The 26,357-nt window shown below is 39.1% G+C and overlaps 1 protein-coding gene and 1 long non-coding RNA gene across 2 annotated transcripts; one reads left to right on the top strand and one right to left on the bottom strand.

Annotated features, from left to right (window-relative positions):
- Positions 1 to 4,315: 4,315 nt before the first annotated feature.
- Positions 4,316 to 20,183, bottom strand: PDZD11 (PDZ domain containing 11). The gene is made up of 7 exons (XM_075184506.1): positions 20,101 to 20,183; positions 19,839 to 19,933; positions 15,685 to 15,768; positions 10,897 to 10,953; positions 9,201 to 9,299; positions 6,786 to 6,846; positions 4,316 to 4,732 (listed from the first exon to the last, which is right to left on the bottom strand). The coding sequence occupies exons 2-7, from the start codon at positions 19,929 to 19,931 to the stop codon at positions 4,698 to 4,700; spliced, it is 429 nt and encodes a 142-aa protein (XP_075040607.1). The 5' UTR covers positions 19,932 to 19,933; positions 20,101 to 20,183; the 3' UTR covers positions 4,316 to 4,697.
- A 511-nt stretch (positions 20,184 to 20,694) lies between these two features.
- LOC142100734 (uncharacterized) lies at positions 20,695 to 26,032 on the top strand. Its single transcript, XR_012678888.1, has 2 exons — positions 20,695 to 24,105; positions 24,820 to 26,032. It is a non-coding gene; the product is annotated as an uncharacterized LOC142100734 (long non-coding RNA).
- Positions 26,033 to 26,357: the final 325 nt, after the last annotated feature.

Here is a 26,357-nt window from a genome sequence, read left to right as displayed (position 1 = left end):
TTCCCTAGGAGTCGCATGCACAGGTGGATGGATGGACTGCAACAGGCTAGAACCCTTTTTGTTTGCTGGTGTCCATCATGAGCCCCAGAAAGGTCATCCGCTGGCAAGGGATCAACTGTGATTTTTTTTCAGGCTTATTAACCAGCCATGGTGCTCCAGGACCTTGATGGTAAGGGTTAGGTGCTGTTGTAACAGATGAAGTGATGTGGCATTGATAAGGAGGGTGTCTAGGTATGGTATTATTTTTACCCCTCTGGAACGAAGACAAGCTGCCATTACCGACATTTTTGTGAACACCCTTGGCGCTGTGGAGAGGCCGAAGCGTAGGGCTCAGAATTGGTAGTGTTCCAATCCTACAGCAAATCTGAGAAGGTATTGATGTCCCTCCCAAATGGGGACATGAAGGTAGGCGTCTTTGATATCAATGGACACCAAAAATTTGTCTGCTTCCAATCCATATATTACCGACATGAGGGATTCCATGCGAAACCTGTTAACATTTTTAAATTTACAATGGGTCGGAATGAGCCATTTGGGTTCAGGACAAGAAAGATGTTTGAGTAGAAACCCTGTTCTTTCTGGTTAGTTGGAACCAAGCAGATGACTCCGGCAGAAAGAAGAGAGGCGACACAGAGCCACATCGCCTGTCTCCTTTCTGGGTGGTGGCAAAGAACCTATGCGGGGCTGGACCTGACAGTTCTCGCTTGTACCCCCTCGTCATGATCCTGCGAATCCAAAAGGTCTTCAGAGAACGCTGTCCACTGTTCTTTGAACAGACGTAATCGTCCCCCCACTCCTGCTGAACCAAGGAGGGGTGGATGAGTCAGCCTGACATTTTATTCGCAATCTTGGGTGAAGGTCCCCTCATGGAGTAGGAGGACCTACCTCTGTGAGAGTGTCCCATGTTCTCTGTTGGTGTGCTTCTATTCGCCTGGCCTCTGGCAGAGAAGCCACCCCGAAAGGGCTGCCTAAATGAACCAAATCTAGGTGTTTTCGGTTTTGGTAAGTGTACTGGAAAGAAAAAACTTTTGCCGCCAGTGGCCTGGCAAATAATATTGTCCAATACAGGACCAAATAACACTGCGCTTGAATAAGGCAATGTTGCTAGAGATTTCTTAGATTCTGTATCTACATCCGAGGACCTCAGCAATAGATTGAGGCTGCATTCTGGGCAGCTTCGTATAGGTATCCTGATGCCTCCTTTAGGTGCAGGGCAAGAGGGAGTAAGTCTGAATCTTGCAATCCCCACGCAGAAGAAAACAGGTCTCAAGAAGGTGCCTGCCTCTACGTAAATGGATTGCAAGAATCCCTCTACGGTCGGTAGCATCCTGCAGGGGAGCTGTTTCTTGCACTGGAAGTGTAGTGTGGCACGGTAAGCGTAGAACTGGAGTATCGACCTTTGGGATCTGTTCCCAATGGGCCATATCCTCTTTCTGTAACTGGTACAAGGCCATGAATCTCTGTGAAATAGTAAACTTTTGATCCGGCTGTTTCCAAGCCGCTTTCGAGATTTCCGCTAGCTCCATAGACGGTGGAAAACATTGCCTCTTCTCTTTTTTTTTTTTTTTTTTAAAAGACCCTGATCCGAAGATTTTGGTTCGATCAAATCCATGAGGTCCAGGGCTTGACGCAATGCCGATATCTAGGGTAGTCTTCCAGGTCAGTGACCTGTGCAGTATCAGAGTCAGGAAAGGGATCTCGCTCCTCTTCTGATGATCTCTCAGAATCTGAGGACAGGAGAGGATTAGCGGACCTAAGACCTTTATTTCTAGACAGAATAGGTCTTGGTGAGTCCAATCAACGGTTTAACTGATCTAGGCCTCTGACCAGGGATGAGGACCAAACTGGTTCTGCCAAAGGAGGGCCTGGGTTAGCAAGAGAGCATGATGGACCAGCCGGTGCCAATTCTGCTGTCTCGGTGGTCACTGGTATCGTGACTCTCCTGGGAGGGGCAATTTTAATTGATGTGGAGGGGAGAATATCGGTACCCGCTGGTAACTGTACAGGCTTAGTAAGCAGCTGTACCAGTGTGGCAACCGATTGTGCCATTAATCTTGGCCTGCGTGGTCTGTGCCCCCACGTCACAGTCAATACAAAGCGTCCCAGGGTCCTGTTGTCCAATTGGTAAATTAACTTTAGACTTTGAACAAGTGAAATATTTTGCATGTGGTGCCTTTCCCTTATCTGACATATTCAGAATGGGGAAAGTGTAACAATCTAGAGCAATATAGACAGTCACATAAGATAGACTTGATATAAAGTATACTAACTAATCTATGACAGGCAAAAGTAGTATCTTGTAATAAGCCTATGTGGAAATAAAGAATTGTTAAATAGAATACTATAATTATGCTAATATACCCCTGTTTGCTAGCAATGAGTATAGAAGTATAGTAATATTTTGGTACTTAGCCTTCCAGCTAAGACAGGTATGCAGGAGAGGAGTTTGTTAGCAGTGTCTCCAGTATCAGGCTGAGGAGAGTCTGCTGTCTTCCGGGCAATCTTTTGGTGTGCATCTGGGAGAATCCAAAAATCCAAGCTGAGGTGGGGGAGCTCTATAACCATTAGCTTCACACTCCAGGCTTTCCTGCACCTGTAGATAGAATCGATAGCTGTGGCTTCTTATTTTAGACAGTCCATAGCCATTTCCTGATTCTCCATTCCGCTCCGGAGGATTTTATGCATCTTTTCAAGATTCCCCCCTCCCTTCTCTGAGGGAGGGAATTGGTATCTCCCAGCAAGATGGTGCCTGCCATCGCTCAGATTACTGGCGCTCTCTGCCTCTAATGGCAGCGCCGGTATGTCGGGAAGCTGTTAAGTGTGACCGCGGATTCTCAAGCCTGTCGGCACTGAAACACTACTGATGCTGTCAGCGAGAGCCTTCGGTTCTCACAAAAAGATAGCTGTTCTGCGTCTGCATTAATAGTAATGTGCCCTCTCTCTCTCTAGAGCACACTCCTGCGATAAGAGAAGAAAAAAAAGCCTATTTTAAAAAGAAATAAAAGTATAAAATAAAGTAAAAACTAAGCTTGTAAATAAAAAGTAAGCCCAACTCCCTTGAACACTCAATCTAAACTGAGGAGGTACAGGGGGTTGCAGAAGGGAGGGGTTTGTCAGCAGTGATACATTTAATAAGTTAACTAATTAAGTGCCAACTCCATGCTCCCCTCATACAACCCCATGGTAACAGTGTTCCCCAGATAGGATGAAAGAGAAATGAAAAGTAACAAAATTGGGGCTTGGTAGGAAGGAACAATTCTCTGCTACAGCCTTAAACTAAACTCAAGCTGAACAGGTTTACTGTGTTTCAGAATACTTGGGCAGACACATACAAACAGGGCTTCAGCAGTGAACTGTACCGTATTTATTTAAAATGAAAAGTGTGGGGGGGGATTTTAGAGAGTGTCTGCACAAGCATCAGATTCCTAGTTAGATCTTCTGGAATAGTGGTTGTGAGCTAGTGTTCTCTCCGGCTTCACTGGTGGTAGTCGATTTCTTTATATCTTCACGTACAAATAATACCCCATTCACACTGCCTAAAAGACCCAGGTTTTTGCAGAGGCAAGCCCCGACGACCCAGGTCTAGGCTCAGTGTGAATGGGTCCCAGGGTCGACACAGGTGAATGTGGAGACCCGGGTTTCACTGAACACCACTGTAAAGTTTAAAAAAAAAAAAAAAAGTCACCACAATAGGAGCCAAGCAGAGCTCCTCTTATGATGCTGCCATGGAGACCCGGGCAGACCCATGTTCAGTGTGAACACAATCTACTCGGGTATTTATCTGGGTGTCCTGCACTGTCCCCCGGCAATATCCCGGGTTCATATACCCGGGATATTGCCAGCGTGGCAATCTGAAAGTGGTATAATCTGCTGCAGTCCAATATGTGGATAATTTTGCTCCTTTTGCCCTATTCAGTTTTCTGCAAAAACCTTCTGTAATTTGTAGACCAGTCATTTTGAGCTAAAGAAGCAAACATAAAACGTGCACACAGTATATGCACAACACACCACATTAGAATTGGTTAGAAGACAAAAAAAAAAAAAGTATATTTCTATGAAAGCTGAAGGCTAAAATGGTTCACTCATGTCAATCATCACTGATGCATCATCCTGCCATGGCATTGCTCTCTCATATTTAAGAGCTACTCTTAGAAGGCACAAATAAATGGTTCAAACATATTTTGTATCATTAATTATAGAACATTTCAATCTTCTTAGGTATAGGGATAATAAATGTCTTACTTTTGTTAAGAATATGGTAATTTGCCCTTTATCATAAAATGTAAGTGCATTAATATGTAACACAAAAGAAGTATTTACTTGTTGGTACTCAATTTATTTATAGTTTAAGTTATAAAAATACATTGAAGAAAACCCATATAGAAGAATGTAGTCAGAAAACAGCTTCCAATGGAGATATTCATTTGTAGTGTTCGCGTAAAAGACATTGCAAGAAGTGTAATTTCAGTTTATTAACTAAACTATAAATCTAATTAACAAATAATAAAAATGCTCTAAATCCATGGGATAAGTGATGTCACAGAAAAGCATGTTCCTAGTATAGTCAGATCCATCGTTTCAGCAGATCAGGTGTGAAGGTAAGAGACTGGCAGTTTGTTCAGTCCAATGATAAATTTGCATGGAACAGTCTGTCACATTCCCAAATATGGACGGAAGAGGAGGCCATCGATAAGACATTAGTGAACAGTCCTCTCTTTCTGTCGCTGGTAATCTGCAGAATTAAAAACAGAAAAACATGACAAAATTAAGTATTGATTTCATGCAGTACGTTCCGAAAACAGATTAACTATCTTATGAACTATCCTTTAATGCAGGTATTAAGCAAGAGCCTCTCCAGCTGCTGTGGAGCTTCAAGGTACTGGAACATTATACCACCTGCTATAATGGTATTTTGTTGTCAAAGATGCCTCTAAGATGTAAAAATTAACAAGAGTATTTTCAAATATACATTATCAGAGTGCTAAGAAGAGAGCATAAAAAAGTTAATTCCTAGTAAGGTAGGAAAATACTATGGCTCAATTTGAATGCTCAGATTATTACACTGAGCACCAGACATGGTTATGTTCAACATATAGGCGTCCGCATACTCTACTGGGCACCAGATATGTCACTGCATACTGTACTTGGAACTTAATGCAGCTAAATATGAATTGCTTGGTACCATAATTACTGAGCATATTATATTTGGCAGCAGATAAAGTTCTGTGTCATATACTTGGCAGTAGATATGGATCATTGGTGTGTACTTGACAACAAGTAAGGGTCTGGACTTTTTAGAGGCAAGAGCAAATCTAGCTAAAGGGCGCAAATTTGTAACTGGCCATACCATGTAGCAAATACAAGGTATACAAGTGACTTTTTATGCAAGCAGGGGAAATACTGACTGCTTCTGCATGTAGCACACATATTGGGCATCTTTATTTTAACCCTGTGATTTCGAGTTGCACTAAGACACTCAGTCTCCCAAATCTAAAGCTCAATGCACATTTTAAATTTGCTCCCCCCACCCCCTGCAGTACAACATGGTTTTGACAATTTATAAAACTGTGCCTTATCGCTGAAATTACTATAACTCTAATAAAGGTTTTATATTGGACCAGTTTTGGTTTACCTATGTATGCTTGGTACCAGATATGGTGACTCCTAACTTTTGTAGTTGGCTTCTAAATTGTCACAACTTTATAGAGGCTTGCTCATACTGTGCCTCTGGTGCCATTTACTGAATTGAATCTGAACGTGTAAGCTGCCGCTAAGGCATATACAGTCAACTCTGATTCTGAAAATATATAGCAAGGCGTGAAATTTGTGAGATACAAAAGGGAAACTTGCAGGTAATATGTGAAGCAGGAGCTGGGGAGTGCAGCAGTGTCAAACCACCTCTTCAACAGCACAGAAGGAGGAAGCACAGTTACTCAAATACTATTAATACAATGGTAAAGCCAGTGTAATTAGTGGTTTTGTTGTAGATGACTATGTGTAATGTTCCATCTGGCAAACAATGTGACAGTGCAATATAACAGGCATGTGGACCATGTGAAATGGCATTGAGCCACTGCTCCACTATTAGCCATAGTTCCTATTCAGGACCCCATTTTCTCTAAAATTGGCCCTGTGGCCATCACTACTATCCTCACAGCGAAGAACCTCTCTTTATGTGGATGGTGAAAGCCTTTCTTCTAGTGACAGCGGATGTCCTCTTGTCAGCAACAGTCCTAGATGGGTGTGCTTCTAAACTGAACTGTTCTTACTTTACTGCATGTGTGAACCCAAAACAATTAGCTCAAATCAGGTCAAACCCTGAATGATAAAACTTGCACCAAACCGCCTCAGATTGACCATTCCATCCGTTTGCTACACATGTACCATGTTAAAGGATTCATCATATTCTGTTTGTATAAAGTCTGTTTTAAATCATGCCAACACAATCATTTGGTTTCAGAATTCTAAATCGTTTAATTTTTAACAAGTGCATTAGATACTGTTACAGTAATGTTATACAGTCTTAATTGTAGGCAATACAACTAAAACAAAATTCTAATAGTTAAGCTAAAAGAAATAGCCAGTCTCCATCACAACTATCTCCCAGACCCAGTTATTTTGCTCCTAGGATATGAGAAAAGCAGGCATACATAGCCGAGTATAGCTGCAAGTAAATAAAAAAAAACAAAAGAAAACAGCACCACTTGCAATAGGCCATACATTGTTCAACACATCCGCTTTAAAACTTGTAATGCGCTAGATAATATGGCCGCTTAATAACTTACTGTATGGAAAGTAACGGACTTGCATGTAGATTTCTCTGGCAGTTTTCAAGATCTCTACAGCCTAAAAGAAGATTCAATACATTCAAGTCATGGAACCCCAATAAACTGAATGTCAGTAAGGTTTTTAAAGCTTACAACTACATTTACCAACATTATTATATCACGGTCAAATTTTCAGCCTGACAACATTTTTGCACATCAATGCAAAACAATGTTATCTCTTTGCTGAGCCTAGAAGTGTGAAGTTGTATTCTACCCGTTTACCTCTTTTCTGTTTATGGCAGCGGTTTGTAAAAATAAAAAATAGCTTAACATAATATTGCCACTTGCCTAAAATAAATAAATAAATATATATATATATATATATATATATATATATATATATATATATATATATATATATATATATTTAAATGCAGTTTTACTTCAAAAACATGGATTTTGTGGTTTTTCTAAGTAATGTATATTACCATATATGAACTGGTAGTTTTGCAATTATAGGACTTATTTATTGGGGGGGGGGGGGGGAGGGGCATTTCCTTACTGTCATATTTCATGTCAGTACGCATCTCTCACTGATAACATCAATCTTATCTTATTAAACAATATAACAATGATCTAAAATACACACCCAAAATGTCCTTCTGTGTGATATCTATGACAAAAGTTTAGCTACAGCCGATTCTTAAAGATACAAATTCAAATGTATATGCTCAATCAGCTAAATACATTATTTATCTTGGGTTAATTTTTCCTTTAGTGAAGCAAAATGGCCAGTTTTTATCCAGGCAAAATGATCCTTTTATAGAAGTAAAGATCCTTTTATAGAAGTAAGAGATTTTGGTATCTGTATCAATTGTAACATAAAATTATAGTATTAAGATTTTTATTATTTTTTTTTTTATTGTTACATGAAATGTTCATAATTTGCTGCCTTAAAGGAGAACTACCACTCCCCAACAACAAAACTCTAACCACAGATTACCTACAGCATATAACATTTAAAGTAATTATGTGCAATCTGATACATTTCAGGAGCCACACATGGCTCTGTAATCGCCAAAAAGGCTGCACAATGTCCATAATCTCAAACCCTCCACTTGCCCAAAAATATCCCCATTTGTCCATTAAAAAGCCATTTAACCGAAAATGCCTCCCATACCTTCCACTGGAGCTGCATGACCTTCTGGGTTTTACAGAGGAGGTCACATGATGTTGAGGAAGCCACATGATAAGCAAGTCAGCTGCTCCCTAAGAATAAGGTTGGTCTTATTCTTTGCCTTATGACCCGCTGGGATTCATCCGAGGCTCTTATTCAACATAAAGGAGAGAGCAAAAGCTGGGGCATAAAGCAGAGAATACAAGCTGGGGCTTAAAACAGTAACTAGCTGCAGGTGAAGTGCCCATCACTGATTCAGAGACTTCCAGAATAACACGAAATAAAGAGCAATGATGTATTTTACTGTTACAATCAATCAGAAATCAGCTTTTACTAATCTGAATATGACTGATGAGTCATATCACCTCACATATTGCACTGTCTTGCGGGTAGGCCATTACCAAATGTCAAGTTATTTATCTTTAAGTTTCTAATATTGGAAGATTTATTTTTCCGGAATGCTCATTAAAAAAAACCTTATGTGAATTAAATCACTTCTGTACCATTGTGACATGTTCACTTACAATTAAAATCCTCCTTTATTTATAAGATGACACAGTGATTTTTATATATTGTTTGTTTATGAACGCCGGCCAACATTTTTCTTTTATTTGCATATGCACATTGGTCTTATTTGTCCTTGGCTGCCATCTCAAATGATTTCATTCACTTGTACATATTTCATTAATTTAAAGCAGCGAACCTTTTTCTCATTCAATTAAACCCTATGTAACCCCTGGCAACAGGTAAACTTAAGATACTATTAGAATAGTGATGGGAACCCCAATACACTTCAAAGGCTGCACGGACGGCTCTCTATCCTTTAAAAAGAGCAGCACATTACAATTAATCTCAGTAAGAAATTAAATACATTAACACCCCCCCCCCCAAAAAAAAACATGCCCTTTAGAATATATCCCACCATATCACCGCACACACCACATTTACCCCTATATGGCTGAACCCTGTTTACCCAAAATGCCTCTGAGACTTACAAATTGCCCTAACACCACACACACCCATTTATTTAATAAAAGCTGAGGCTGGAGGACAAATGAGCCATAAAACAATAAAAAGCTGGGGGCCACAAAGAAAGGCTCAACTGGCCACAAGTGCCCCCTGGGCTGCCTGTTGCTCATCACTGTACTAGGAGCACCTTCTATTTCTTTTACATGAAACCGTGCATGTTACCAGCAAAGGGAAAACAATTTACCATTTTATTTTTGTTTAGTGATGCTTTGTTACGTTTCCTGTACCTTGCTGTGTTCAATATCCTGAAAATCCACATTGTTCACAGTTAGCACCTGGTCTCCCTCCTGTAGGCCAGCACGATGAGCGTCAGAGTCTGGGATTACCTACGCAAACAAATAATTAGACTTAATGGGGTATTTAATTGACGGTGTGATCGCCGAAAATCGAGCGCTCGAAAAATATTACCGTTAATACGGTAATCTGCGCGTAAAAACCGTTAATACGGTAATTTACTCGCTGGATTTCAGGGAGCTGCGAGCTGAAATTCAGCGAGTAATTACCGTATTAACGGTAATATTTTTCGAGCGCTCGATTTTCAACGATCACGCCGTCAATTGAATACCCCCCAATGTGCAAGACAGTTTTCAGAACCTGAAAAATGAGCATCTAGAATATTATCTTAGCAGAGTTATATGATTTTCTAAAACAAAGCCAAATGTATTAGAATATATCATGGAGTTTACTGAAGGGAGTTGTCACTTTTAAAATTTGTTTAAAGTCAAATTCTCTAATTAGAACAATATTTTTAACTATGCAAATTAACCACGTCTCCTCTCCCATGCAGCCACTGCTTTTTATTTGGTTACTTTATTCAGTATCTATTACTACAATGGCACAACAATAGGCATTGCTGGAGTTTGCCAGTGCTACCAGCATAACAAGAGACGAGAGCCCCCTAATCTTCATGGCACCAATGGGAAGTTCAAGGAATGCCTACAAGGAAGGAAATTATTTTATGATACTAATTATGCTACCTTTTTGGAGACACATACACAACGGGTACTCTTTAAGACTGATTCCATATGAAGTAATAACAGCATTGTAAGGAATTGACAAATAACTTGAAGGATTTCTGCAATGCCTACTTGTAAGAAAAAGGCAAAGAACTTGGTTCCACATTGTTCCTCAGTTACTGTACTCTATAAATTCACGTTAGAAAGTGTGCTTGTCAGTGCTCCAGATATGCAAGACATCCTATGTTGAATGCTAGCCACATGGCTGATTCCGAGTCCAGCTGAAAAATGACCACACACACATACACCACAATAGTGGTCATCTTCTATCCACATTTACTGACACTTCCAATAATGATCTGATCATTTCTGAACAAATTATCATCTGCCTTGCTTTTGGATCACACGCTGTGATATTCGGTCAGTTGTCCAATGTCGAATGTGTTATGGTTATAAGTGTTGTCAGTGTAAAACTAGACACTAAGAGGTCTTCCAAATTATATTGTAATAAACTTTCACCACTTGATTTGTAACATCTTGTTTATTAAAAGTTCCATATTTGCTACTCTTAACATTTGTTAAAATAGTGCTAGCATACTCTGCAGCGCTTTACACTATAATAATACATTTTGTATTCTATGCAATTCTGCAACACACTTTCTTCTTGGATGTGAATGGTTATAAGTACTGGGCAATTTTAGCTTATGAATAGGACTACAATTGGTGACACAGGGCTGGGAAAATCCATGTGCATTTCAGGAATCAACTAGTATAATCCAGAAGCATCTTTTAAGGAGTCTCCATGGATGCATTTATCAGCATCAACAGAAATGACTGACCAAAGTTAGGTGGTAGCAGTAGTTTTGCAAGCACATTGGCTATGTTCATTTGTCCAACCCTGTAGGATGTGGAATAAAGCTTTACAAATATACTAATAAAACATGTCCGCAAGCCTAAAAGAGAATACCTTTGAAATAAAGATTCCAAGCTGGGATGCCTTTCCACCTCTGATATTAAATCCAAGCTGTAGAGACAAAATAATAATATTACTAAAGACTGAAAGACACAAGCACACAGTGATTCTATTTACAATGGTAACTAAAACCATTGAATTAAAGATCCATACAAAACAGGAACTAACTATGTACTTCTTAAAAGGACCACTAAACCAAAATTAAAATTTGGCTTATACAAAAGAGCTACTAATAACACTCACAAATATATACAATGGATATAAAAAGTCTTTTTTGCAAACTTTAGAGGGCATTAATGCTCTTTTTATTTGAGAAATGGCTTCAGTCTTTCCACCCTTCCCCATTGTCCAGGAATGTGCACAATACAGAAGATTGTTGTCACATACTGGGAGCACACAGAAATCCCTGCAGATCCTTGAATGTTGCCACAGACACCTCTTGGTAGTCTCCTTGATGAGTTTTCTCCTAAGTCCTATCATCAACTTTGGAGGGACAACCTGATTTTGGCAATGTCCCTGTTGTGCCACATTTTTTCCACTTGTGCATAATGGTACATGTAATGCCTCTGAAATTCCTTTCTACCCCTATACTGATTGGTACCTTTCAGCAATGAAATCCCATGAAGGTTATGAAAACTCCTCAGTAGATGCAACCAAGATAACTGCAAGGAAATCCTACAGGAACAACTCATCTTTACTTTTGTTTAATCACAATCATGTGCTACTTAGCTTAGAACATAATTTTGAACGTGATTGGTTAACACTAAACACAGCTACAGCACAATTATGAAATGATGTGCACACAAGGGATTGTATGGTTTTGTTTTTTATTTTCACAAACTTGAATGTTGTTGGCTGCAAGGTCAAATTAAAGGCGGGGAAAGGTCTGATATGATTTATTCTACCAACTCAGTTTTTACAGACATTAATAAGACAATACTGGGTAATACATACAGACAGAGAGGTAAGAGAACCCTGCTCGAAAGCTTACAATCTATAGGACAATGGGAGTTAGAAACACAAGGGCATGTGCTACATAATATTGCACAATGGACCAGCCAGACTGCAAAGGTAAAAGTACTGAGTGGGCTGTGTGTGTTGCAATGTTGGTCAGAAGGTTGTTGTCTTGCGTTAGCAGTGTAGAGGATGGCAATAGGGTAATCTAGGGAAATTAAGATGATAGTTGAGGAATATCATAACCTTGTCTGAAGAGGTGGGTTTTCAGTGAACGCTTGAAGGTTTGAAGACTAGAGGAAAGTCTTACTGTGCGTGGGAGGGAATTCCACAAAGTAGGTGCAGCCCGGAAAAAATCCTGTAACCGAGAATGGGAGGATGTGATGAGAGTGGAGGAGAGACGTAGATCTTGTGCAGAACGGAGGTGTCGAGTAGGGAGATATTTCGAGACAAGTGAGGAAATATATGTCGGTGCAATTTTGTTGATGGCCTTGTATGTTAGTAGAAGAATTTTATATTGGATTCATTGAAATACATGCAGCCAATGTAGAGAAATTATAAATGAGAGATTATGACAAATGTTGCCAAACTGACATGAGAGAAGCTAACCTGGAAGAAAAAACAATCACGACGCAGTGGTGAGACGACATGTTACAAAAAGAGTCAGCTTTGTCCATTAAATCATTTGCTGCACACATAATGTAAAAACATAAATGTTGGGTAATATTGAAGGCATGGTCTCGCTTTAGGCAGACCATTTGATTTCACTTGGAGGTCTTTTAGATTCAAATAGTTATGGTTAATCTATTTAATTCTTATATCATGTTTTATGCAGCAAATTATCCATACATAATTAAGAGCCTTAAGATTTGGAAGGATAGGACACATGCAGTTTCTTTGATCAGTAGAATGCAATCAGTAAAAATGACTTTTCAACCCCAATGTGCCATCTAATATGACTATGCAACTTCCACATCTGCATAAAAAAATTGGAACTAGGTACCTGGTCTTACGTTTCTGCAATTACCATTTGCAATTTTAAGATAGTGATCAAATAGTGAATTGTCCACATTGGCTGATTATTCTCAAAAAGAGAAGCGTATGCCTGTCTCCAGTTGCTTACCAGTGACCATTTATGCTATACAGACTGACTTTACAATCTACAGCTACAGAATTGGATCATTTCCAAGCTAGAAACCACTATGCTATTATGTAGAGACAAAACCACTTTAGAAAGTCCTTATGAGCAGGCACCAAACTAAGACAGGCCTGGGGGTAAATGTATGAACCTCCGGATTCTTCAACTCCGGCGAGTTCAGCGTCTTCAGCGCTTAAATTTACAAGTCTCCCTTTACAAGGCAGCACCACTTTAAATTTAAGCGCTGAAAACGCTGAACTCGCCGGAGTTGAAGAATCCGGAGGTTCATACATTTACCCCCTGGTCTCTGTTTTTATTTTTATCAAAACCCAATGGAATCTTGGAGATTAGTTAGGCAAGTCTTTAGATCAAGAGAATTGAAAGAGAGTATTGGTATACAGATAGACATCCAGAGCAGCTGCAATCCTGGAGAATGATTACATAAATTCTATACAAATGGTAATATACCCCATAGACTAAGGGTCGGATTCAACAAAGAACGGATTTGAAGATACGTGAATTCAGGTGTAGGTCTGCTGTGCTCTACTACACAAGACACTGCAGGATATGTCCAATGTCTATGTGGATTATAAATTTGCAAAAGAATGCACAGAAAAAATATATATTGAATTAATGTCACCTGTTAACAATATAGGAATTAAGGATACAATAGTAAGAACAACAACAAAAGCGTCCCCCATGCAATACATTCATTAGGATGTTCTTAATGTCTACCGAACAAAAAATAAATTTTTACAGTTGTTCCTGTTTGCAAACACATGTTATCATCATCATCATCATCATCAACATTTATTTAAATAGCGCCAGCAAATTCCATAGCGCTTTACAATTGGGAACAAACACTGATAAGACAATACTGGGTAATACATACAGACAGAGAGGTAAGAGAACCCTGCTCATGTATTTGAGACCGTCATCACTTCTGATCAGGACTTAGACAAGCCCTGTAGCTGGAGCAAAACATACAGCAGAAAATCATGTAACTTTGCAATGTCAAGAGCGTGAGCCGGATGTGGCTGAGTGTGCTTGAGTTTGGCAGGTCGTTACTGTAAACTGAATACAGCAAAACGATTACCGATGTATGGTCCCGTTCTGGGCGTGCGCAGTGTGCTTTTGCGTTCGATATGCTTAATATCGGCAGATATGTCTTGAGGAATCAGGTCCTATGCTCCCTTAAGCAATGGCAGTGTGTTGGAGAAGTAGTGGTACCAGAGACCCACATTTTGTGGAACTGTCCTGTGATAAAACCTTTGTTAATTAGGCTTATTGCATATGTTAACTAATTGCTAGTTAACAATATACTGATATCTCCCTGGACCTGTCTACTAGGCCTTTTTTCACCTGGTAATTATACCCATAGGACAAGTTGGCAACACATACAGCAGCATGGAAAAGCTCAGTAGCTCCTCTGATAATGCTATGGGTTTCCAAGGTGCTTTAAATTCAGTAAATGTAACACCTCTATCCCTGCACACATAGGAAACTATTTTAGACTGTTTCTCTGCATGTTCTTTGAATCCACAGGCTCAAACATACATTTGCAAATGTGTGCAACAAAGACTTTTGCATTTTTATCTACAGTAGAAATGGCAGATCTGTTGCTGGCTATAGCAGTGTGCTGGGGGAAAAAATGTTGTGTGTATGTTCCTTGCAGGATAACCCCACCCTTTCAAGCACCTGTTATGGCCTATATATTGATTTGAGCAGCTTCCACTTTTGTATTTGTCTGAGAGGCATGTTGGTGTCAGTAGCTGAGAGGGGGTACTGGCACTGAATTGCTGTTTGGAGGCTTCTGGGGTACCTCTTTGGTAAGTTGGCTCTCAATTTAAAAACACATATGTATGGCCCAAATATATGGGACTCTCATTGTTTAGAGTAGGACCATCCTATTAGCAAAAGCGCCTTGGCGTGGCAGGATGGCTTAAACATACATTTGCAAATGTGTGCAACAAAGACTTTTGCATTTTTATCTACAGTAGAAATGGCAGATCTGTTGCTGGCTATAGCAGTGTGCTGGGGGAAAAAATGTTGTGTGTATGTTCAATGCTATGGGTTTCCAAGGTGCTTTAAATTCAGTAAATGTAACACCTCTATCCCTGCACACATAGGAAACTATTTTAGACTGTTTCTCTGCATGTTCTTTGAATCCACAGGCTTGATCTTAAAATGATATTTATATCTACACTGATATAGTTACATATCTATGTACATATCTTGTCTTCCCCCAGCCTCTTTGCATTATAAATACTTCCAGTTCCATTCTTAAATGGCAAATGTAAATAATAATAAACTCAATTAGATGTTGGTAAAAAAATAAACACACATTAATTATACACAATTTAGATTATAAAAGACCCTGTAAGATAACCTGTCATTCCCAATAAAACTACATTGGGGTATTAAAAACAGATAAAGGTATCAGTCTAATTTCCAGCATCCTACAAAATTGAATGCTTTTCTTTCCAAAACTATAGTAGCACTTTAGTAGGAATGTGCTTCTTTACAAACGACCAAAATGACTACTGACTATATCTCCTCCATATTCTTTGTATACAATGACAGAGACAAGGGAGACAGAGCAGTGAGGTAGCAAGGAAAATAACCAAATACTACTTGGGAGATACTGCTGCATTAATGATAACAGGTCACTTTATCTCATCAAGACAAACCTGTGCTCCTGGTGGTTTTTTCAGAAGGATGGACCGAGGCAGAAAATGTGTCAGCTCGTTGTTGTAATCAGAGTTATAAATTCGCTGTAACAACAATAAAAAAAAACCACAAATTAATTCATAAAATGAGAATATGTGAATGTAAATGCAGCATTGAGAGTCCTTAACAGCATAAAAATAGATGGTCAGAAGACCTTTATACCTCATGACAGACAACCCTTGAATATATTTTTAAAAGTCTCTATACCAGCGGTTCCCAAAGTGTGCGCCGCGGCTCCCAGGGGTGCCGCGGCCAGGAAGAAAAAAACACTCACAAAAATGACCAAACATGCGGCGCCCAGGACACGGCATCCTCCTCCTTCCTCGCTTCTCACTGAATGTTGGGCGTGACGTCATCACGTCCGACATATTCAGTGAAAAGCGGCTGAAGAGGGGAGATTGCTGGGTCCAAGGCGCCGCCGAATTGGTAAGTTTTGTGTTTTTTTTTTTCTTCCTGGCTGCAGCACCCCTGTGACCAAAGAAGAAAGGCGGCCAAGTATGGCAAGTAAAGAAAGGAAACGAGGGGGCAGAGTGTGTGGATGTTGGGGCGGCACAGAGTGTGTGGATGAAGGGGCACAGTGTGATGATTTTTGGACATGTTTTATTTTGTTTGATCTTTCTTAATTTACAGCTAATATTAAGATTCCTCTTAATATTAGCTGTAAATTATTCTTTGACAGAAATATAATTGAAAAAAAATATATAAATATATTCTTTTCCCTTGGACTTATGTGTATTATTTTTGCAAACAACTTACTAAGTATTTCTGTCCTGACTTAAATACTTATCACGTTATTTTGACCCAACTACTTATAAAATGGGACTGCTCTGTAATTATTTTGGAGGGTGCCTTGAAAAAATTATGTAGACTCTAAGGGGGCCGTGAACTGAAAAAGTTTGGGAACCACTGCTCTACACTATTATAAACAGTTTAAATACATAAGAAAACACTACATAGATGAACAAGGTAAAAAAAAAAAATCTATTTAATAGCTCTCAGAAATCCAGATGAATTATGCACAAGAGTAATGTTTGTCCAGGGCCGATCATTCCTATTAAATAGTGTACAAGCTGTACACAAAACAAGAGGCAGCATATGTTCATTGTAATAGCTCATTATAGTAGATCATTCCAGAAAGAAAACAGACTGAAATGTTAAATAAAACGGACATCTCAAAGTTCAGCTGAAGTTGTGTAAATGAATTACTGCACAGTGCTATCCATTTACTGGTACTTTAGAGGTTCTACTAGATACCGTTAGTACTTTTATTCAGAACACAAGTTTATAAAGCACTGTAGCAGAAAATAACACATAAAAAATAAAAGTTGGGAAAAAAGGGATCGTCACCTGGTGATCACCGGACAATAAAAAAAAGGGACGTCCTCTCTTTCAAATGTATTTTGCAAATAGGGGGTAGAAATTTGATTTCTAAAAGAGGCATCCTTTTTTTTATTTAAATACATACTGTTATCTCCAGACACAAGTCAGAAAGGGCCACCTTCGTTCGAAAGAGGAGAAAACTCTTTTAAACAAGGGTGTTTTTTAAGTAATGTGAGGGAGGAGAGCATGGCTCTAAAACATGAAAGGAAGAAAAGATTTACTACCTGCAAAGTTAAGCAGGCAATCATTAAACAGTAGCAGCCTCATTTGAAAGGGGAACTTTCCCCTTCCAAATGTTTTTCTGAACCAGGGATAAGAAGAGGTTCTGACGAGCATTTGATGGATATGAAACAGAATATATGGACTAGCAAAAGTCTATCAAACATAAATGATATTTCCCCTCTTTAAGTCCCATCAATGGAAGGATCCAGAGTCTCAGCCCAGTGGGAAATGTGTGCAATCATCTTCCGACGACACGAACAGACCCCCGACTATCTACAAAGATCCAGCTGGTTGGCCACAGCGCCAAACATATGGATTTCATCCAATTTGGCCACTTTTGTGTGTGGCAAAATAAAACACTGCTCCTCTGGCTGTACCGTGCGAGACCAGCAGTAGACACAGACTCATCTAGGAATGTTAACTGGTGTAGCATGAAAAAGAAAACATAATAGTTTTGGAAAGATTGACATCATAAAGCGGAGAGAGGAAGAGCGGGAGAGAGAGGAAAAATAAACAAACAAAAAAATAAAAAAACAATCCCTTCCTGGTCGATAAAATTCTATTTGTTTTGTCTACAGTTCTTTGTTAGTGAATATTTAACATAAAACCAAATTCAATGTCCATGTTTGGGAGTGTACTGCATCTATGTCAACATAGGGCAGTAATGGGGAACCTGATATCTTAGGTGACCGCATGGTGCACCCCTCTAACCTTCAAAGGGGCCACACATTACCTTTAATATCAGTAATAACTTAAAATAATACATTACCTATTTGTAATAACATATCAGCAGGCATTTTACACAAGTGTTACAGGCTATAACAGACAAGTCTGACAATGAAGCAGGAAGGAGCTGGGGTCGCACATAAAGGCTCGGAGGGCTGCCTGTTGCCCACCACTGACAGACTGTATTATGTATAACACAAAGGAGAAAAAGGGCTCCGATATGGAGGCACTATTGCTATTTATACCAGTATGAAGACTCATTTAATCTATAATCCATCTTAAAAAAAAAAAAATATTTTATTATTTAATCATTAAAAATTCTTCTATTAGTATGGTAGAAATTGACTTTGTGAAATATAAAAATAAAATCTGTGAATAAAGTAGGAAATCTACATGACGTTTAAAAAAAGGTGGGAAATAAGATTAACCCCTATTTCGATTCTGCATGCGCTCCAAAAAGCCGTACATTTCTTCTAACTCAAAAGTAGTCCCCAAAGATGTCTATTTAGCAAGTTCTGAGAATCAAAGATATTCGGAACTTGTGCCTGATGGCTAATGCCACCATTAGCTATTGAAGCCTATGGGGAGAACACTGCGGTAGAGGGATCTTCGGATCACTCACCGCATCTACCTGCTCTCCCCTCTGTTTTTTCGCGACTGCTGTTCCAAAAGAACCTCTTTGATAAATAGTCACGATATTCCATTTCTTTCCGAAGATAAGGGATGAAATTGATTGTGTTTAAAATGCGGTTCATGATAAATATGCCCCTTAAAGAGACAAGCAGACTGGCATGATGGGGGAGGGTGTTAAACCATGAGATATACAGTGTAAACTTCATGATAAAACATTTGCATGAATACCAAGAATGAATATTTTGACACTGCTCCCACTAGGAGGCCTCTTTATGAATCAAAATCACCCGAAAATTGGGAGACCAACACAAATGTAAGTATCCCCTCTATTTATAACAAGGGGATCGAAGCAGATAGGTCCCACTGTTATCATAAGCAATAGCAGTCCCCATAGCTTTCTATGGGGACTGCTAATTTTTGTGATTTCAAAGATTTCCAGAACTTGTGCCCTGTGGCTAAAGCCACCTGCTGGCATTAGCCAATGAAATCTATGGGGAGAGCATTGCGGTAGAGAGATCTTTGGACCCTTCACCGCATCTCCCCTCTGGTCACTAACGCAAAGGTGGCCAATACGATAGTGACCATAGAGGACATAGGAGACAGGTCTTCACAGTATCTGTAGTTTTCTGTGACTGTTGTTCCTAGTGAAGATTTTTAAAAAAAACAGTCACAATATTTCAATCCTTATCTTTGCGATAAAGATTGAAATGGATCTTGTTGAAAATGCGGTTAATAATATTTATGCCCCTATAGCCATTATGGTGACAGCACATGAGCAATTGCACAAATAAATTAATTTCACATTTATCCTAGTTGCTAAATGCCTATCCTGTGTCAGGTTTTAAAGATTTGTCCTTGGATATTTTTTTAATATTGACCCACTGCATCATAAAATTCATATTTTCCATGCATGTCATATGTAATTCTTACCAGTGATTCTTATTTTCCAGGCTTTCGAAGATACTGAAATAGTGTTTAAAATACTGAAAAGTTCACTATTATCACATGTTCAAAGAACTGTCAGGGTACTATTACACGTAAACAATATTCTAACATGTTGGCCACTATGCACTTAGTATACAATCCTTAGGAGTATACACACTGATTTACACCTCTCTGGGTACACCCCGGAACATCTGTACCAGATAACTACCTCCTGCAGAGGAATCCAGGCTGGTGGGTTCTCGTAGGGAGGCAGGAAGACAACAGGGTATGGGTATTCCTCGTATGCAGTGCGCCCCTCCATCCCTAGAAAGGAGAGAGGAATTATCAGGGCAGCAAGCCATCATGTACTATGGAGTGAGAGAGGGACGGAGGGAGGGAGGGAGGTACAGACAAGTCACATAAAGCTTAGCATTGTTACTGATCACTAGAGTACAGTTATCACCAGCCAGGCACGATCCCAGCCCACTCACCCCGTCTCGGGGTAAGATAACACAAATCGCTGAGAATGCTGACAGCTTTCTTCCCACTTCCGGGTCTCACGTCTTCGCCTCCTACCACTAGAGCGCCAACTGGAGATTTCATCTGGTTTTAGAGTCATTTTGGAGAAGTCAATTGCTTATATCTCTATTTATTTTAATCTATGGGTTAATGGTCTCCGTCTAGGACTTCAATGCTAAACACTTAAAAACCTAACGATTCCCTTGTGTTCACAGAGCATAATGCCATGTTACCATTAGAGTTGTAATATATTTTATCCATTCCAGTTATGCGAGACAATCCTTTACAGTTAACACATATATTGATATAAAGTCAGTCTACGTTTGTTTAATGAAAATTTTACGGGACGTACTAAAAGGAATGCCAGCTTCAGTCTGCTAAAAGGAATGCCAATAGACTTCTATGATAGCAAATTGAATTTTTATGTATATTTTAAAAAATCTTATACTTCTTTAAATATATCTTTCACACACTTATTGCTAAGGTACTTGGTCATGTTTTACATGTGGAATGACGGCTGTTTTATATGTCATGTCAATGCAGAAATATCAGTAAAAACTTGTGTTAAATATGATTTTTTGTTAAGGCCTCATAAGGCCTTTGTTCAGCCATTTTATTGTAACTTGTATAGAAATATTATTTGCTAGAAGAGATTATTCATTTTTCTGTTAACTTGCAGTTTTGCAATATGTGAGCCTATGGCCTTGAAGTTGAACTAATAGAGAACACCTGAAGAATGTAACCAGTTATGAAAACAATAATGAGCTTCATATCCAGCTGGTAGTATGGGAGCTGTATCCATGGTGTTGCGCATATCTCCAACTCCCCTTGAGATAAGAAATAATAGGCTCATCTGTCCTTAGAAGGGGGAGAAAAGTAAACACCTCAAGAATACGTGAGAAAGTTAATCAGTAGCGCTTCTCATAAACTAGTGGTATAAACTATTGTATGCATATGACGTAGGATTCATTTATTCAGTAGCCTATAAAAACCTGTATCTTTGTATCAATAAACTAGAGAATATTCCTTGTATACAGAACTTGGTCTGTGTCAATTCTCTCCAGCTGATTGAAGCGCTTCCAGATATACTTGACACCACAGGCAGACTTGGGTCAGAATTTTAGATCTAACAACTTGGAGGTCGCCACAGAGATTCGCTGTCCAGCAGGCTACAAGACAGACAACGGAGGTTTCCCAGCACATTGAACCCCAACATCCGCGGTCAGTAGATTTCTACTCGTTGGTCTTCCTAGTCTGGGTCACCTCATGTCTGTCTGAGGCACCTGACACGCGAATTTGTGAGTCTCAAGTATCATCTGATTAATATAATACAGTATTAACCCAATTTGTTTACTGTAATTGTATTGTTGATTAGATTTTTGAAAGATGATTGAATTTTGAGTGCATGTGTTTGTACCTATGTATGATGTATAAAGCATAAAAGTCACATAAGACATTGATCAAAGAAGCATGTAATGGAATAGAGGGATTTAGAGAGTTATTGTTTTGAACATTGAGTGAACATTTTAGACACCATCCCCAGAGGTATATCAAAGAAGGGAGATTCTGTAATCTGCCCAAATTGTGTAAGAGAGATTTCCAAAAGACCTTCGTCCCAGATACTGTCAAAGAAGCTATTTAGCACGGACATCCAGTACAAGGAGTCCACAGAACGGGACGTCCAGTGCAAGGACAACCCACAGAAACTAGATAAGAGTCCCGATTTGGACTCAACAGAATACTGTCAATACGAGTAATATAAATAGTAAACAAATGACAGCAGCTCCCTCATAGATATGATGCACAAAGACTAAAGGAAATGGGGGAGTAGAAGGTCTGCAGGGAATTTTTCAAGAAAGCGGGGATAGCCAAAGATATGTGTGGATGGAGAAACAAAGGTGTTGCAAGTGGTAATGTGACAAGAACAAAGGGGTATTGAGATCAAACCCCAAGAGATTGTTTGAGGTGGCACAGGAAAGTTAAGAGATCTGAAAAGTCGAAATATATGTGGATATGCTAAATGCATCGGAAGCTGAATAATGAATCAAGTAGGTTGTATATTATAAATGTATGTTTGATCCTGTGCAGCTGAATAAGTGAAATGTGCCCCTCCCTTATTCTGTGTAAATGATTTCAGTGTGTTGAGATAAGAAGCACACTGTTTTTTGTTTTTTGACAATGTATGTAAAATTGAAAAAATGTGTCCGGAGTGCTGATTGATGATAACATGTTGAAGCTAACTTGTATTTAGTGTAATGCTGGGACTTGTAGTTCCACAGCAGTAGGCTGGAAGATGTCAGTTAAGTTTTCTTTCTCTGTATGTGAGTTTTGTCTCCGTCTTACTGCGTGTGAGAGAGATCCGTGATAATTCACATTGTTTGTTCTCTGTCTTAGTGCTCTATAAGGGAGATGTTTGATTTACTTTAAATCACAATGTTTGTCTGTCTTGTCCGTTTTTTACAAGAGACATGTTTCAAGGTTGAAAAAGTTGTACATTCATTGCTTAATGATAAGCTTTTAAAAAGATACAAAAGAAGTTTTAAAATGTTTGGTCCGATTGCACGGACAAGATTGTAAATAATGTACATTATCACTATAAGTACTAGTGTCAGAACAAAGCTGGCTGGGATCCAACAAGCCGTTTCTGTATTTGAACAAAATAATTTTGTTTCTGAAGTTCAGAAATATAGCTTTCTCTTTAATGAAGTTGAGAATTGTGGGAGTGAGCTTACATGCTGTTTTTATCTGTGTTAAAATGGCGCTGATGAATGTTCTCAGAAATCAGGAGGGTTTGTTATGCCTTTAAAGAAATGTTACGAGATAAAATGTCGTCTGTGAGCGAGACTTAAGTGAATATATTTTTACTTTGAACACGAAAATCACAGAATCTAGAGATATGTGTGAATATTTGGTCACGGGAGAGAGATTTTGTTGAGAAAATGTTGAATGATTTACAGACACAATGTATTGTGTCTAACGAGAGTACTCTGATTTATGAGACAGTGCTGCTTTTAAAATGGTTGAATACTTGGAACCAAGATTCCAGATTGAATGTTTCTAAACCCGGAAATTTAATTAGTGTCATTTAAAAGGGCTGTACTAAGAGATGATAAGAAAGGAGTGGCTTTGAACACTCGCCCAGGTCTCGTCACTTTGACATTCTCTATTTGTGAAATTAGGGACTGCCCCTTTGAGGAAATCAAGGCATGGAACGCATAGCGTCACAGTTAAGCTTTTAGCAGCTGTTCACTGGTTACCTGATAACAGTATACACGCATGTTACAGTTACAGTAATTCCTAGTAAATAAATGTTAATCTCTATGCAAAAGTTTTTTTTATTCACAGGTCTCCAGCTGCAAAGACCCATTAGGCAATCCAGATTGCATTGATTTAACTTCCAATGCACCATCTTTGCACCACAACAAACATAAGTATAAACTAATGAAGGATTTAAATAACGTAAACTCTTCTGAGTAATGATTACCTTGTTTTGGAAAGAGATATTAGAGTTTATGTGCTATTCGCATAGCAAATGCATGAACTAGGTGGTTTTTCTGTATGTGCAGAAAGCAAAAGGTTTTTATTTGTATCCTCATTACAGTTTTGAGTAAATCAGTGTTTGTAAAGACATTTACTGCCCTTATTTACTGTGCTATAATTGTCATATACTGTAAATAATTCTTTTTATTGTGGGTATGGTAATGCATTGATGGGAATTCTATATTTTTACAGAAATGAAAAAGATTTAAGACTTTAAGAGCAATTGTATGTGCTCCTGAATTAGCACTTCTGGATCATAGCAAGCCATTTATACTCTCCTCTGAGCAGAACCAAATGTTTAACCAATTTTAAGCTGAAATAACTTCAGCGCCAGCACTGGCTTTGCCAGATTATGACAAGCCTTTCACATTATTTTGTTATGAAGTCAGTGCACATGTACAAGGAGTACTGACACAAATACATGGTCGCAAGCTAAGGTCACTTGCATACTACTCTGCTTTAGTGCTTGAAAAGAGTATAGATATTGTGCTAGGACACCCAGTTACCTTAACGGTATCGTACGTTGTGACAGAAACCAAGCACAAGCAAAACATTTGTTACCGGCCAGATTTACTAAGTATGAAGATATACAGCACAAAGGACATTCCCTCCTATTGTGAAATGAGTGACATATAACACTTGCCGAGCGCACTGTGTATTTTCTTCCTCCCTTTCCTTTTTTATTAGAAGACAAAAAAAAAAAAAAAGGAAGCACAAGAGGCCCCAGAGCCTCTCATGTTCACAGATATATGTTAAGACCTTCAGACAAGGGGAATCTGAGTAAACTGTATTTTAAGTTTTTTAAAGGTCCAAGGGAGACCAGAGAGGGGAGTTCATTGATATTAGCAGGAGGAATATAGATTGCACGTTATTTTCCTTTGCTGTGCGCTGTAGATGTGTACTAGACTAGAAAGGAAAGCCAAGTTTGGAAGAACCAGACTCAGGCCCATAGTAATGTATAGATCATTATACATAATTAGAAAATTCTAATATGAAAGTTTAACCCAACCAAATAAAGAAAAGAGCTACCCATGACTACAGGGGTTTACACCCAATGCAGGAATGTGTTTGTGAGTATTGTGGCCCAACACATTATTATATACACTAATAGAACTGATGATGTGGCTTATTAACAGGTTATTTAAGCTAAGTGTTTCTCTTCCAGAAGAATTAAAGTTACCACATCTGTCTTAACCGTTGTACTGTACACTCCATCTAATTAGTGTAAACTTTGTGGAACTCAGAAACCAAGAACCTTTTCCTTGGATTCCACATGCTCCTTACTGAAGCCTATCCTAATGAAGTAGCACTGCTTACTCTCAGTAACGTTACACTTAAGCAGTGCACAATGTTGAATCCTGCTGCCTTATTGCAGCAAGTTTCAAAAGATGGGAGAAGTACCTGTATATATTGGGGTTACCCTAGGGATTTGGGGAAATTCCATTCCAGCTTGAACAGAAAGAAAGGAAAAAAAAAAATGCAAACAAAATTTTTCTGAACATGATTGCATAGAACTAATGAAACAAGAATCTCTGGTTTTATCTCACATTAAAGATAAACCATTACCAGATGCAGACATCACTCTTTTTGTAGATGGTTCACACTATCACATAGATCCTGTCCCGTATACAGGGTGTGCTGTAACCACACACACAGAAATAGTGATTCAACAGACTCTACCGAGTCACATGTCAGCACAAGAAGCTGAACTAAAGGCCCTGACACTTGCATGCATATATGCAAAAGGACAAAGAGTAAATATTTACACTGATTCAAGTTATGCATTTGTAATTGCGCATGATTATGGCCCTGTATGGAAAAGTAGGGACCTTATGGGTTCAGCAAGCAAACCAGTCAATATGATGAACATACCAGGGCATTGTTCACTGCATTCCAGCTGTCCTCCAAACAGTGATGAAGATGAAGACACACACAGAGATACTACCCCCGAAGCTAAGTGAAATAGACCAGGCCGCACGAGAAGCCGCCATAGCCCCAGTACCCCAAGGGGAGTCTATTTACATGGTGACCCCCTGACCCCTGTTTGACCAGAGCACACTCCAACTTATGGAAAGACAAGCAACAGAAAATAAGAAAAAGACTTGGGCAATACATGGAGCACTAGAAGTGCAAGGAGTGGTGTAAAGGTCAGCGTTTGTGTCTGCCAAAAGTAGTCTATCCCATTATGGCCAATATAGCACACGAGAAAGTGCATCTGGGAAAAGATGCTATGGTTGTACTCACTAGCAGCTTATGGATAGTACCAGGGTTCGCCCAAGCAGCACAGTCGTTAGTGGCAGAATGCCTAGTCTGTGCACAAAGTAACCCGAGTAAGTCTGTCCTATGGAAAAGCACACCCCAGACATAATATCCCTATAAGAGGATACAGATAGACTTTATAACTTCCCAAATGCTCGGGCTTTGAGAATGTGCTTGTCTGTGTCAACTTCTTTAGTCACTGGCTGGAGACATGGCTGTATAGAAAAGCAAATGCTAAAGCATTAGCCAAGAAAATTGCGAATGAGGTAATCTGATGATATGGTGTACCAGAGGTCATTGTAAGTGACAGAGGGATACACTTTACGGGGCAAGGATTCCAGAAACTATCACACCCCCTACAGATCCCAAAGTTCAGGATGTATGGAGCGCCTTAATGGTACACTGAAATTGAAAATGCAGAAAATAATGG

The sequence above is a fragment of the Mixophyes fleayi genome, chromosome 9 (genome assembly GCF_038048845.1).
Source record: "Mixophyes fleayi isolate aMixFle1 chromosome 9, aMixFle1.hap1, whole genome shotgun sequence".
Classification (NCBI taxonomy): domain Eukaryota; kingdom Metazoa; phylum Chordata; class Amphibia; order Anura; family Limnodynastidae; genus Mixophyes; species Mixophyes fleayi.
Note: the sequence above shows the minus strand (reverse complement) of the source record. Positions and strands in the feature narration are given on the sequence as shown.